The sequence below is a fragment of the Protopterus annectens genome, chromosome 17.part0 (genome assembly GCF_019279795.1).
Source record: "Protopterus annectens isolate FY-2018-M chromosome 17.part0, PAN1.0, whole genome shotgun sequence".
NCBI lineage: Eukaryota > Metazoa > Chordata > Ceratodontiformes > Protopteridae > Protopterus > Protopterus annectens.
Window position 1 is genome coordinate 327,511,749 of NC_056751.1, and position 16,643 is coordinate 327,528,391.

A 16,643-nucleotide genomic window follows, 5' to 3' on the forward strand; every position below is an offset into this window, starting at 1 on the left:
TATCAAGCATCAGAGTTACCTAAAGCAAAAAATAAATCATCATCTGCAAACTGCACAGATATAATCAATCCTCATGTTCCCATACTGGATAGTCTTCAAAGACTAATATGCATTGATATCCTGAACTTGAATTCCAAAAAAGGGAAGATGAAATAAGATGCACCCTTAATGGAGTCCTGTGCCCACCTTGAACATGTTTAACGTAGGGCTACTGCCTCAAATATGGACGTGACATTTGAAGGTGATCAGTTTTAATAATTTCATATTCAGGAAGGATGGATTTAATAATGAAACTGGTCTCTCATGTTTTCTAATCAGTGATAAAATATTTTTCATTAAAATGTACCAGTTTCCTGTTACCAGATTTCCCAGCCTTAGCTGTTCCCCAGGCAAACATAAAACTTGAAAATATTCCTCAGCTAAGGATCTAAGGAGCATGCCGAGGATCTCATTGTAGCAAAGCATGCTGCAAAATGAAAATGCACTTTAAACATAACTTAGTACTCCCACTTTCAGTTTAACCTCTCATAAAAGGTGCATGCCGACATATTTATCCAAATCTCCATTCATATTCTCAAATCAGTCTTTATTTATTTTATTTATTTATTTTACATTTGTTGACCGGGCTAGTCTAATTGGATATATGTCCATTTTCAATAGAGGCCCAAGGGGAAAAGCTCAGAAAAAAGAAACATTTTATACAAAATGCAGAAAGATACCTATACATTCAAAATACAATTAGATAACTATACATTCAAGTACAACTTGTTATTTCAGCAGCAGTAAGCAAATAGGGTAACACTATGATGATAGATAACTCTACATTCAAAAACAATTAGATAACTATACATTCAAGTACAACTTGTTATTTCAGCAGCAGTAAGCAAATAGGGTAACACTATGATGATAGATAACTCTACATTCAAAAACAATTAGATAACTATACATTCAAGTACAACTTGTTATTTCAGCAGCAGTAAGCAAATAGGGTAACACTATGATGATAGATAACTCTACATTCAAAAACAATTAGATAACTATACATTCAAGTACAACTTGTTATTTCAGCAGCAGTAAGCAAATAGGGTAACACTATGATGATAGATAACTCTACATTCAAAAACAATTAGATAACTATACATTCAAGTACAACTTGTTATTTCAGCAGCAGTAAGCAGAAAAGGGTAACACTATGATGATAGATAACTCTACATTCAAAAACAATTAGATAACTATACATTCAAGTGCAACTTGTTATTTCAGCAGCAGTAAGCAAATAGGGTAACACTATGATGATAGATAACTCTACATTCAAAAACAATTAGATAACTATACATTCAAGTACAACTTGTTATTTCAGCAGCAGTAAGCAGAAAAGGGTAACATTATGAAGATTTTTGTTTCAGTCATTTGGTGCAACATTTATCATAGATAAGTATAAGCATTAGTTCGTTAGTATGTTGTGTCGAGGAAATTGACACAGTAATGAAGGGTATGAAGAGAGCAAATTATTTATAATTTTTAGAAGAGAGGGCCAAAGAAAGGTAAAAGAAGTAGAAGATTTGATGTCAAAAAAGCTAAGTCTTCTAAAACTTCTTTATTATATATACCTATTTTATTTTTAACATGTTGTATTCTACAGAATTGTATCTCTCCCAAAGCTGTTTTGAAGTACGGCATAAGCAACAAAACATTTCTAGTGGAAAGACTTCCTTCCCACTACCTTTTGTTTTCATGTTCCTAGTGACATTCCCCCTCATGACCTTTTATTTCTATATGCATAATGTCATTGGCATGCCAAGTTCATCAGTCACAAACTGCCAGGTGTTATGTTTTTTCAGGGTAATTATTTGGGGTATGTTTTTGTCTGTTCATTCTTGCAATAGCAAATATAACAGGAGCTGGTACCATGAAATGCAGTCATGTATAAAACTAATTGCAATGTGCCTTACAATTCTGATATAATAAGCATACATTTAAAGTGATGGTGCCAACAAATGTAAGAGGCTTTAATTGTGATAATATAAAGATTTCATCACATAGCATTTCTATTAGATCTCCAAAATAATCATACCAAAAAAAAAGTAGCACCTGGATATCAGAAAATCTTCAGATCTATCATTTTAGGCTGAAGCCAACCTCTACAACATGAAACTGAGCATTAAAAAAGCTAAATGATGATATTATTATCATGACATGCGCAGTAAAATGTACAAAGCAAACTAATATTGGAATTGATATAAATAGATCCTACTTCTTTATCCATGCACTTAGAACAAAAGGCAACACTGATAAAAGTCAATAGGACCCAGAAATATAAAACTGGTATGTTTATTCATACTCCTAATTAATGAACATTGGTATGTCCCAAACTAGAAGGATTAATGTCTAAAGCAGCATGCTACTAAAACCATGCCCTTACAATAGAAAAACACTGTGAAGCATCCATAAATATGATATTGTTATGTAAAATAAATGAGGAAGACCCAAGAGGATACCATTTCTTTTACCTTGTACACCATGGTATCAAAACTAAGTGCCATGGATTGAATCAGCCAATGATTATAACATTGTCCTTCTTTTTTTAATCTAGCTATAATTAATGTGGCTAGTTACACACCACAAATAAATTATTTTTGCAAAACAAAACCACATTCCTTGAAAGAAGTAAAAGTAAAAAAGCATAATCTCAAGTTAATTATCACTTCAGATAAACACTATTTGTACATAGAAAAAAGAATAAGAGTACTGTAAGAAAAAAATATACAATGGCAAAGATCGCAGAAGGGAAAATGTGGAAAACAATATACAGAAAAACAAGGTTTAGCTTTAAAATTAAGGGAAAAACAAAGACTAGTGTGTATTACTTGCAATGTTTGCTGTATTAATTGTAAAGGTCTTGTTCAAAACTGCAACCTTTGTATAAATATAATCTTTAAACTATTGTAACCTAGAGTGCTATTGGAGCTTTTCTCCCCAGGACTCCATTGAAAACGGGTTCAAATGGCCCAATGGACTATCCTGGTAAACCAACTGCAAATAAATAAAATAAATAATAAAATAAATGTTATTGCACATGTAAGAAAAAGCGAATACAGTTCATTTACCAGATTGCTTCAAAAACAAAGACAGATAGAAAATGTTTAAGGCATACCTTGTCATAGATTATACCAGAAATAAGACTAGCTTTTCCATACCTTTTTCAATTGTGGTCAACAGCAAATTAATTACTCTCTTAATAAAATCTTTATAATGTCTTTCCTGTATGCCATGTTAGTTTTCAGAGTTCAACAAATACCCCGTTTATCTTTTACCAAAGTTCCAACCAGTCACATTTTTATTCTGGGAGTTTTATCTTCCATAGAAGTCAACTATTGTTTAGTACACTCTTGTCATTTCAGCAGCCTCTATGACCTTGTATCAGAGTCCATCAGCCTGCTACATAAGTGGTGTCATGTTGACTTGATAGTCACCCATAAACCCAATGATCTCAAATTAAACTACTACAAGTTTCTGTGCGTCTGCTGCTGTCAGTCTCATCATTTCTTTAATATCGAGTCAGATTAACTTTTTGGTACCTTCACCATATCCCTTCAATTGAGAAGGATGTACTGCACCATTACAGTAATCATCACTTCATCAGCCCTTCCATTTTAATCACCATATTTACCACTTCTACCATTACTTGCTGAATGACACTTCCACACTATTAAGTCTCACAAATTTACCACAAGTAACTTCATTTATGTTTAAAAAGATTACTTTGATAATTTTGATAGATGAAATTACCAATGAAGGCAACTGAGGTTATAAAGCACTGGAGGACCTTGCCCTCACTAATTTTATTTTATCATATTTTCTTGGTTTGCAAGTAAATTATACTGCAGTCCTTGTTAGATGCCAACTCTAGCTACATTTCAAAAGAATAAGTGGTCATAATCAAAACTAACTTGACATGTTTTTTTTTTCCAATTTTAAATCAGTCATCAGTAGAAATACCTGCTATTATATAGGGTTCCTATTAGATGACCGAAGACACATTCTATCGAATGCGCCTTGGTCAAACTTAAAAACAAAGAAAAGGCAAAATAGCGAAGCGGCTTTTAAGCAAATTATTTCCCAGGGAAAGAACTCGCTTGGTCGCTTCCATTACTATGCCATTTCCGGCACTGTAGTGAAATCTTGGAGTTGGTATATTTAAGTATTTAAGTAGGAGGGGTGTGGGGCGATGAAGCCCCCCACTTTATGTATTCTTTCCATTTTTTTTTTTTTTTTTGGAACAACGATTTTTTTCCCTTGGGAAAAAAAAATCACTGTTCTGAACTTTCGAAATTGTAAGCTTTTGCTTACATGGGGTTGATTATTCATTGTTCGCTTTTTTAAGCATTCGATGATATAATATAGACCCATATAAAGCTGTACTTTTAACTCACAAATCAGTTAACTGCTTCCAGACCATGAGACCCAATCTTAACAGATGTTAATCATCCCCTTCTTCAGTTGTTAGGATTGGGTGCCACACTAAGTAATAAAGTCTGCCATTTCTGACCTGCAAGTGGCAGAATAACAAACACATTTGTTTCTGCCTGCTGTCTGTATTAGTAGTGTGTCCCTGACATTCTGTAACATTTCAGAGTGTGTTATTGCCTTTCTTATAGCACTTGCAAAGTGAGTTATGGCTCTGAAAGCTGGTAAAACACTTAATGATTCTTTTTCTGCAGCTAGTAGTAGGGTACCTGACAAATCTTCGAACGATCAAAATTCCGAACGTTACATGGTCGAGACCAAACGTTTGAAATTTTGAATGTTCGAAGATAGACTTTCAATGGCACCATACGGTGCAGATAGGGAGAATTTTCCTTTTCTGCACTGAAGTGCGGTCTAGGAGTTGGTATATTTAAGTAGGGGGGTGGGGGTGCAGAGGAGGCTTGCCCCCCTGCCTACAACGTTAAAGTGTTTTTTTCTTTTTTTACTTTTTTTTTATTTGATGTTCGAACATCCAAATGTCAAACATTCGCTCTCAACCAAGTAATGTTCAACATTTTGGATGTTTGAACATTTAACATAGACCATAGTAGTATATGGTGGACATAAAGCTCCATGTGCTACAAAGAATTATGATTGGGTATCCAGTCATAAGCCTTTATAATATCCAAAAAAAATGCCAAACCACAGCAAAGGACACAAGCTCAATGTTAGTTATAAACTCTTTAATTCTACAAATACAAAGGATAAAAGCTTTCAACATAAAAGATTTCATCAGATGAACATCAACATGGATGCCAAGATTCACTTCTCAAGCATTCCTCTCAAGGTGAATGTCTGCCATCCATGTTTCTAACACAGAATAAGCTGGTTATGGTCAGTTAGCTGCTTATAATCCTCTATGTTATGAACCACGTTTTTTCTATCTAGTTTTATTCCAAAGGCAGATATACATCTTTAAAAGAAATTTTAGTGAAATGATATTCTTAAAATGCTAACTTGTGCAGACTTTGGAGAATTTCATATTTCCTATCTGAGACAAAGGTAAAACATTGATAGTTTTTATTTTCATTTTGTCAGTATATAATTTGTTTCTTCAATGCAGTGAGACATATGTATGTGTGCTGTTAGTTAGCAAATTAGTTTGTATGGAAATCAAGATGCAAAACAATACTTGATTTATAAGAAAATATTACATGAAAGAATGCCTTTTGTTCTTTAAAAAATCAGTGTATTTCTGCCTTAAATTAGTGATGCACAGCGGCATGTAAAAACTCTTGATGCCAAAATGGAGAACTCCCATCTGGCGTTTTTTTCCAGTAGTCCAGAGTCCAGAAGTAGAATTTACAAAAGTGTGTGCAACAGGAAGTTCAAAACTCATTAGCCTGCTATTTGATATTTTTCTTTTTTCTGTTCTGTTCCCAAGACCCCTATGTGAAGGTGTGGCTAATGCACAAGGATAAGCGAGTCGAGAAGAAGAAGACTGTGGTGATGAAGAGGTGTTTAAACCCTGTCTTCAATGAGTCATTTGTATTTGACATTCCCACAGAGAAGCTGCGAGAGACCACCATTATTATAACTGTGATGGACAAGGACAAGCTGAGCAGGAATGATGTCATCGGAAAGGTTTGTAGCAAAATTACATCACAACCCCTTCCCAAAGTGCAACGTATTTGTTCATGTCAATGCAGACACCATTTGGTTTCATAAACGAGACTGAGTGCATAAGTAAAGGAAGGAAATTACTACAGTAAGTTCACAGTCTAGTCTTTTTTGCCCTCTCATTTGCTCTGTGTCACAGCTGACTACTAGTGTGACCCTGCAGATAGCCACCATTATCCATGGAGTTATCAAAATAAAAGGACCAAGTGGAAGAAGGTTGCCTGGTTTTGCTTCCATATCCCATATGCGTGCACTCATATCTATGGACAATTTAGATTCCACAATCACAAAAAATCTATATTCTAAAAGGAAAACATGATTTGTTAATTTCTTAGCTCAGGCATGAAAGGGGTTGGTTTCAGTGAGTTATTCTAAGCAACTGTTAAACTCTCGCAAAAATAATATTTCATTGTGTGTGTGTGTGTGTGTGTGTGTGTGTGTGTGTGTGTGTGTGTGTGTGTGTAAGTATGAAATCAGATTAATGTTCGAATTGTGTACCCACTCTGATGTGTAAACACAAATGTGATACCTGTGTCATTATGATGCAGTCACTGTTTGGTAATTGAGGATAAACGTTTATGTTGACTGACATGTAGACCTGGCCATGTCTTCTATAGCTGCACAAACTGAATGTAGATTTCTCTATAGTTTATAAAAGGATAAAAATAATGTTACAGACAAGGCAGGACATGTATAGCCAAGTGGCTAATGAATGAATGCACAGCTGCAATTTTATTTATACTCTTCAGGCCTGTATGACTAGTGTTTAGGGCCTTGTAGGCTTCACAGTACTGACCATGATTGCCTGGAGACAGACTGTGCTGCTGTGTGTTCATTCAGAACTCCCCCACACTCAAGTCTTATTGCTATTATGCAAATTATTTATTTAAAAATCGCTGTTTCATTTTGAAATAAAGAATTTATTTCATCTTAATCTATTTTGTTCAGGGTTTGAAGTAGCTTTATTTGCGCATGTGCTAAACTAAGGTTCCCTTCATATGAGAGATTAGCTGGTGTGTATATTACAATGGCAGTGTGTGTCATCATGGGACAATAATTCCTTTTATTCAGAAGTGTTTTTCTTTGTTTACTGTTATTTTATTGCACTGTCATGTCATAGGAAAATTTTGTATATGTGTGCATGCGTGCGTGCGTGTGTGTGGTGTGTGTGTGTGTGTGTGTGTGTGTGTGTGTGTGTGTGTGTGTGTGTGTGTGTGTGTGTGTGTGTGTGTGTGTGTGTGTGTGTGTGTGTGTGTGTGTGTGTGTGTGTGTGTGTGTGTGCTTAAAAGATGTTTTCAGATTTTTTTGTATTTTATGTTCTTCTTGCATATATGTATTTGAATATTTTATACTTGGAAGAAACATGTTTTAAGCCAAATTGAGTTTAGAAATTAGATAGCTTTATCCTTGTCACTGTTCAGTTAAGAATACGTCACTATAGACTGACTTAAATTAAAATAATGCTGTCTAGTAATGAGCATGCTGCATTGCAACATTGCTGCATGCATAGTCATATAGAAGAGTATCACACCCAGCTATTCATCTGATGTTGGATTTGCAGTTTTTCTGTCACGTAGCAGTAATTAATAAACTTGTAAGTGGTGTGCTGTTTTTTAGACAGTGTATGGTTTATATAAATATTGTTTGGTTATTATGAGCTCCAGCATTTCTATGCACATTGGATTAAAACAGAGGCAAACTCCCAACAGGCATATCGTAAAGATTTTATGGATAATGCTTAAACATAGTTTTGTTCAACCTGCCCAACACAGACTTACTCAACAGTTCTGCAATGAACTGTCAAAGGATTTTTTTTCAACTGCAGAGAGGCAGAGAGAGACAACTGACATCAGCAGTACATTGTTGAGGCCCAGTGACAAAGGTAACACACCTTTTAATCCAAGAAAGTCCCATTATTCCCTAAATGATACCCAAAAGGAAAGGTGTCACTGCTCTTTTGTTTCATAAAATAAATGTATATATTCTTTTGATGAGCAATAACTTTTCTCCATTAAAAATAATATTCTGAATGAAAACAACTAGTTGTATGCAGTTGGGGCAACAGATTAATTTGGTATTGTGTTGATGTACCTAGGAGCAGTGTGGCTTTATCTGAAAAAGAGAAAATTAAGGTCTGAATGTATATACCTGGATGTACATTTAAAATGTATGTTACCAATTTGTTCACGTTACCATATACTTATTTTTCCCCTACATTTATGCAACTAACTATATTACTGTATTCCCCATTCCTGTGGCTTTTGAGTTGATATAATATATTTTACCTGAGTGTCAGGATACAGAATGATCATCATAGAATGTTATCAATAAATACAAGAGTTTTGCATTCTTCTGAATTATTTTTAGATTGTAGCAGTCATTCTGCATTCTGAGAAGAAAAGGCCATGTTCAACTTGAACCATATGCTTTAAGTTCCAGGGGCAGACAAAAGCAAATTAACTGATGGCCAAGAAAATGTAAAAGGATGATTTATAACTGTCCCAAACCTGTATTTTATATATGTATTTGTATGGAAAGGGAGAATGTTACAGTCAGAAAAATAAATCTGTCTTCTATTTAAAAAGTGTATATTTAGCCCAGTATTTAGATGAAATTTTTATCTGCTATGTCATCTGCTTCCTCCCAGTTAATCACTGCCCTCAGTAACCAGTCAAAAAGCACACTGCCATCAGTAACCAAACAATAATCACACTGCCCTCATTAACCGATCAATAAGCATGGGCAAACAGGATAGGTACTTTGGCCTAATATTTGATAAAACATTCTCTTTCAGAAACCTTGTTGACAGTGTGGTTACAGAATTTACTAAACAATTTAAATGCTCCTACACCATTTCAAACCACCTCACTGAAGAATTTATTTATCCCAAGACAAGAATATGTCCTACCAATTTGTGGGCCACAACAAGAACATGATCCTGATTGATTATAGCAAATAGACTAAATGACCCACAAGATGCTCATGAGCTGGAAGGGTTATGGTGAACGTAATGAGCGGACCACACCATGCATGTGAAACATGCATGTGATCTTAAGTAAATATAGTAAATGGAATGAGTGTGCTACAGCGTGCATGTGATATTGCATAATTATAGTAAACTGAGTATGAGGATGGCAGCATACATGTGATCCTGTGTGGTTCTGATAGCTGTACTGAATGTATCACAATATGCCTTTGATCTGAATAATTATGGTAAATGGAATATGTTGACCACAGACTGCCATGGATCTTGAGTGATTATGGTAAATGTAATGAGTGTACCACAGCATATCTGTAATCCTTTGTGATTATAGCAAATGGAATAAGTGACCAACAGAATGGAGTGGACTACAGCATGTCCCTGATCTCCTGTGATTATGGTAGATGAAATAAGTGGTCACCACAACATGTATGTGACCGTGAGTATTATAGTGACTATAATGAGTGGGTCATGCACACATGTGATCTTGATTAACTGCAGCAAATGGAATGAGTGGATCTCAATACTCTTGTGATCCTTAAAAGACCAACAGATAATCAACTGTCTTTAAGGCAGTAATTATGCTGAAGAGAGGATTCTGGTGCATGGGTTGGCCTGAGCCTTCTCACTGACCCAAGAAACATAAATGTGCTGTTGTTACTGTTAGGATATCGGTGTCTTTTTTGGTTTGTTTTTTATTGCTGGATGAAAGAAATTGATTAAGACTCAGAACTTCCTAAATGGGTTAATCTAGCTCATCTCTGTGGTAGGTTAAACCTACAAATGGTATTTCTTAAACTATCTGATTCATAGATTTTTACCATTAAGTTTGTGCAATTCTTCCATAATAGTGGCATGAAGAGTATGAGACATTGGAAAAATTCATATGAGTTGTTTTGGCTGTTTGCGCTGAAGTTGTTAGCCATTGAACAACAGAGTTAAACAGCTTAGAACAAATAGTGTGAAAGAATGTGTGATATAATAAAGTAATTTCATTATCCTGCACTGATCATAACATTTGTGGGATATAATAAAGTAATTTCATTCTCCTGCACTGATCATAACTTCTATGCACAGAGAAGTACAATTACTTAATCTGTCAGTAATGTATTACATACAGCTATGTGAAACAGACATACCAACTGAATCTAATGAGTCCCATTAACTTAACTTTGAAAAAGTAGCAAATGTGCATGTATCTAGTTGTAGAGCAAGCTTCCACTGGGGAGATGCTTCAGGATTAGTCTGATTCTGCTGTATGTGAAATGTCCTTTCTATAGGCCCAGTCAAGTTGCAATTCATTTGGTCCCTTCAGAAAAGGACATAAAGGTGAAGAAGGCCTTCCTGAAGCATGGAACTAGAGCTGGTTTGCATAAAGTGTTACCTGACCCATCTGACATACGAGATACTGTTGATGAGCTCAAATTAGCCATTCCAGTGTTACACTTGCTAATGTGAAATGCCTGCCCTAGCCAAGTCATAGAAGAGTTCTTTCCAGCGAGAGAGGCAGAATGTGGTTGGGGGCTAAGTGGAATCTGTGATGCAAACTGGGATACGGAGGACACCAACACTGTCATTCTTTTGTTCAGCATATCTATTAATGGTACCTGGGATGATTCGAAATCTCCATCATGTGGTTTCCTAAAATTAACACTGTCATTTATGTTGTCTATTTAATCATGTAATGGTATGGACGCTAACATGAGACATTCAGCTTGGGGATTTTTTATGTTTCAGAAGTCCTGACTTTGAATGGAGTGACAAAATATGGCAGGGACTGAGTGAACAGAGGTTAAATTTATTTACTTAATATATAGTGTTATTTTTTAACCCGGAAGTTCATTCAGAGCAGAGTCATATTGGCCTGCAGCTGCTGACAGGAGTAGAAGGGACAGTCAGTACTGACAAAATGGCTGCAGTCAATGTAACCCTTTGGGTCTAAAGCCCCAGAAGTATGTATCAAATGTGATAACAGGGTGAGATTTGGTAAGGACCTGTGACATACATAAAGTAGTACCATTATTCTACGTTCTTATTATATCGGAGACTGTGACAATCTCTCGACATTGCTGCCATGCCACCATTAGTTTCTATGTTGGTACAGTGGTGGACAGTCAGTCAGTATTGTCTTACATATTTTGTCTTTGGCCAAAAGATTAGTTTGCCCTCATGCATGAATGCCCCCACCCAGTCAATGACAGACTGATTTATAAAATTATATCACTCATATTGCACATGGAAACTAATACTTTACATGTCAGTTGAAGGACAGTTTGGAAAATGCAACAGGAATATGGTTGCTTCAGGAGATACTGCTGGCAATGGATAATGCATAATTACAGTTTAATGTTGTTATGAAAGCTAACTGAAAGCATGCATTTTCTGAAACTTTTTTTTTATCTTCTCATAGATTTACTTGTCATGGAAGAGTGGACCTGGTGAAGTAAAACATTGGAAGGACATGATTGCTCGACCCAGACAAACTGTTGCTCAATGGCATCAGCTGAAGGCTTGAGATCATCACCAAATATCAAGTTTAGAAGTAAAATTGTCTTGGTTGAATTCCAATAAAATATCAGCTGAGCTCTGACTTTATGCACAATAGAAGCACTTGAACTCCTCCAGTAGAATTTTTGAGGCTCACGGGTATGAATACAATAACTCAATCTTACTGAACTCTGGGAATCTGGTGCCATTCCTATGAATGGTTCCAGTAATACCCGCTGCACTTTGCCATCAGAAGTTGTATCTCTGAGGGGGTCTTAGCTGAGAGGTGCTTCAACTTCCAATAATCTTTCTTTTTTTTTTTTAGAAAAAAAGGAGAAGCTAAACAAGTGGCACAAATTGTCTTTGTCTGAGGAGTCTGAGGCCATTTATCTCCATGCAGTAAAAAATCATAACATGAAACATTTAAGTCACCACAGTTTGGGGAAAGTAGCTCTTCCAGGAAAAGAAAGTAAGAGAGACAGGAATTGTGTCCATTTGAACCATGCTGTCAGAAGACAATACATCAGTAGTTTCTTTATTCTCTCGTGCAGACGTAGAGGTTAGATGATCTAGGAAAATTAATCAAGTCGCTTAATATTCATGCTGTGTTAGCAGTCAAAAAGGGGGGTAGAGACGGTAAAAAAGTGAACTGTGTCTGTCCAAGTGTGTGTGAGCACATATGTGTGTATATGTGTGCGTGTATTTGCAGATTCATGTGTTTTCTATGTTTCATTAGGCATGTTTGCAGACATGCTTGGTTATCCTTCCGAAACAGACTCCCTTGATGGGAGCAACGGAATTGTATCTGCACTTTTTCTATGTGTTCCAAATGCACAAACAACTTGCTTTTATTAATTATAAAAATGGAGGGAATCATTTTGCAAGAGGCCTGTCTCTGGGTTCATGGCATCTCTGCTGCTGTTAGGTTTATGCTGATTTTATAAGAGGAAATACTCATGAAAAAAAATCATGCTCTGTACTATTGTAAATGTGTGGTCAGTCTCAGGATTGATAATATAGCAGATTATAGCAGATACAACAGTTCCCTAATTAAAAGTAAGACATATTTTCTGACATTTAAATGCTATTACAAGAGGCTATGAGCAATATCTGTCAATATATCTGATGACATAACTTAGATTTCTAAAAATTCTACCACTTTCATTTGTTTTTGTTTGAATCCTAAAAATTCAGATGTCATGAATAACCACAGTACATGTCCTGATAATTTTATTAGGCTGAAACATTTGCTATAACCCTGAACTACACAGTTTGCCAAGTTTCTCTACTTATTTATGAAGGGCTTTTGTAATATGCTATTTTATGCTATGATACTTCTAACACTGGTTTTCATATTCAAGTGGAAGTAAGCAAACAGAGATGTCTTTATAGCACGTACAGATAAATTTAGGGGACTGCAATATGTTTTCTGCGTCTGGACTTCTGCACTGGGTTGTTGCTTTATTTTTCAGCTGGAATTGCTAACACAACTTCACAAAACCTAATAATTCCAGCATTGAAATCTACAAAACCAAAGAAAAATGCGGTGACACTCTTTTCTTCATTAAGGTTACTAAAAAAAAGTGAACCGAGCAATAAAACAAGCTTTTATTTATAATTTCTTTACTCATCAATGTGGTGTGCATGGATTTGTTTTGAGAGAACTTCAGGGAAGTAAATTTTGAACAGCAACCTTTAGTAATTTTACAAGTCCTAGCATACAAGCCTATCGCTCTTGCATAGCTAGGAAAAACAATATGACTCTGATATATGACTCTGTTCATAAAGTGGATAGTAATATCAATAGTCTGTATTTGGCAGTATTGTACTATGGCTTAGGTTTCTGGTTTGCAAATAAGTTTTATTCTAAAATCCTGATTTTTTTCCCTGTGTTTCTAGCTGAAAAGTGTTAGACTTAAAATAAGTGACATAAGTGACAGCACTCATAAGATATTCTTCCTTTATATTTAATTTTATTAGGTGATTAACAAATAAATACATGTAAAATATTCTACTCACAAGAATTGTATTTGTGAAAATGAAAACAATGCTACATGGCATATTCATGTAAATGATAGAAAGTGAAGCCTTTTTACTATTTGTAACAGTTTCACTCTGGTTTTGAAAATGGATCTTTTTATGTTTACATTTAGTCTGAGACAGATTATAATCACATCTCTACAAAATATATCCCATTTATTGTAATTTGCAAATGGGATCTACTGTAATTTTCTAGTCAAATTGCATATCGAGATAGTTTAACATTCCTTTATAAAAGGCTTATTGTACCTTCATAGGTTGCTTCTTCCTATACCTATTGGTTGGGACCATTGGATGCTTCATATCATGCATAAGCTTCAGTCATCAATTCTTAGGCACCCTATCTAGAAGTGTTCATGATTTGAAAGTTTACTTCATGAATTACACTTCTTAAAACCTATATCACTGCACAAACATTTGTGATGTGACAATGAAATTCATGAATGTTGAATTACAAACCTTATTGCATACCATAAATAGGGTTAAAATGCTTATACTAATGTATGCTGTGAATGTAGGAATAGTACATTAAAAAATAGACACACATTTCACTTTGCAACATAAAATCTGGCTTCATGATCTGGCAGTCCATAGAGTACTTGGAGATGTGTACCCCATAATATTATTGCAAGGCAATGCTGCCTTAGTGGCTTTGTTACTCCTCTCCTGCACCCTAGCCAATGCTCAAAAATGCTTTAATTTTACTTCAGAGGGAAGGTATCAAAAGAGCTTCCAAGTACCTCCTCAACAATTACTTTCCTGTGATAAGAGTATCCACAAATCTGCATTCCAACACTACAACATATAGTATCAGGAGGACTGGGCAGGTGCACTCTGTATCTGGAATATATAATCATTCTAGACATAACTGATTAACTCTGCAATTCATTGGAGCAAGTGTGACATATAACATCTTTCATTAGTATATTTATTTTTTAATTTAGCCTTTGTTGACTGAGTTAGTCCCATTAGGTTGGTAGCAACATTTCACAGGGAAATGTCTAGGGGAAATTTGTCTAGGGTATCAGAGAACTTCCCCAACTGTGTTTGATAACTGCCAAGGGATCTTTTCCATCCACTGAGCTACCACCAACTCAGGCAGAGGACACACTACTTTGCAATAAACTGTTTATTTTATTTTTATTTTTTAATGTTCATTGTGTGGTGCACTTTACAACATGCCAGTAAAGATTTGTAAAGGAATACACTATTTAAAGTTATACCCCTCAGGAATTCATACCATTGATATTATCATGACGGTGGGCTTTTAATTTTTGCTTTGGTTATCGTTGTTTACAGAAGTTATCATACAGCTGTTTTCCTTTTGCATAAATAAGTGCATTTTTTCTGAATTTATGTAGGAGCAAATAAAGTCCACATTACAGAGCATATTACTTAATTTAATAAAAGTCTGTACTTTAATATTGTAAATCACAGTGGAGTATACAATGCATGCCATACTGTCAGGGTGCTTTTGAAAGATGTTAATAGCTTTCGTAAGCATTACAATAAGGCATTCTTTTTTTCTTAGATTTTACTGCCATAATGCTCAAACTCAAAGTGAGACACTTCATCAACAAACTTTTACCATAATATTTAAGTAGGACAAAGCATAGTATCCATTACTAGAAATTTAAATAGTAATATTAAAATGATATTACAGTCATCACTAAAAATGTACACCTTTTGGCTCTTTGCAGAAATATTTATTATAGTGTACATCAGTTCTTTTGTAATTAATAAAATGCACGCCAACAGTCACTCTCATCTGACCTAACTTGTCAGTTGCGTACTATGCTCTAGGTACATATATACCAAATGAAACATAATTACTTCTAAATAGGTTATGATTTAGTAGTTCTGTGAGCTTCTGTTTTTTTTGCAGTAGTCAAAAATAAATGGCTCCAAGACGTGTTTGATTGAGGCAAAACGCATGTCATGTACCACAATACAGGATTGTATACTCAGATTAATGGACTCAACGCCGCATCATAATACTCATTAAAGACAAGAAAATGTGTCATATTTTTATGCACAGAATAGGCAAGACCGTCTTTTACACATGCTATAAGACAGATTACTGCTTTGATTCATAAATATTATTTTCATTTAACAAATATCTCCTCCTCATAACATGAGATGCCCACGGTGCATGTTGTGTACAGCTTGCCTAACTTAAAAGTGTTACCCTGGTTAAAGAGAATAGGCCCCCACAATGCAGTGTGGCCATTAGCATTGGTCAGTGCACATTCCAGCATCTCTGTTAACAGTAAGAATTAACATATTCTCTTCCTCAGCTGTGCCACAGTCCTTCCCTTCTTGTATTCTAAAACACCGGTACTCTGTCTGTCCCTGACTAATGCTACAAACCTGCATATTCCCCTCAGGGCATTGGTGAATGAAGAGTTTTCATACCGGATGAGGTAATGCACTCTGGCAGTGGATAATATGGAGTCAGCTTGCTTAGCACAGCATGATGCATAGACACTTGCTTGTGCTTTTAGACATTTTGTATATCCCACTGCTCTGGAATCCTGGTACACAAGATCACAATTTCAGAACCTTAGGACAGTAAATCCAATGAGTATGCATGAACCATGATGTCAAGGGATTAGTGTCAGTAAAAAAAGTGTATAGCACACTACCTAAAAGTAACAAGAGCTTATACAAAAAGAGGCTGAAAGCAGACAGCTTCAACTTTTGTCAGTGTAATTGTGAAAATTAACTATTTATTCCTCCAGGGGCAATGCAAAGTTAGAATATTAATTTATTATTTATTTATCTTACATTTGTTTATCATGAAAGTCTGACTGGACACAGGTCCTTTTTCACCAGGGGCCAGGGGAGAAAAGCTCCAAATTTACAAAAGTATAAAATTGACTAAAGTACAGATAAAGTTTGCATTATACAAATCTTAAAAAATGGTTTAGATAGCTTTTTACATTGGTATATGCATTTCAACTTAGTTTGATAGTGACCTAGTTGAAAA

The 16,643-nt window shown here is 35.3% G+C and overlaps 1 protein-coding gene across 1 annotated transcript in view; it reads left to right on the forward strand.

Annotated features, from left to right (window-relative positions):
• Window positions 1-13,794, forward strand: part of SYT7 (synaptotagmin 7) — a 1,049,768-nt gene extending 1,035,974 nt beyond the window's left edge. The window contains exons 10-11 of the mRNA XM_044059178.1: window positions 5,912-6,111; window positions 11,538-13,794. Of these exons, the coding sequence (XP_043915113.1) occupies window positions 5,912-6,111; window positions 11,538-11,642 (305 nt within the window). The 3' untranslated portion in view covers window positions 11,643-13,794. The remainder of the gene's footprint in view (window positions 1-5,911; window positions 6,112-11,537) is intronic.
• Window positions 13,795-16,643: the final 2,849 nt, after the last annotated feature.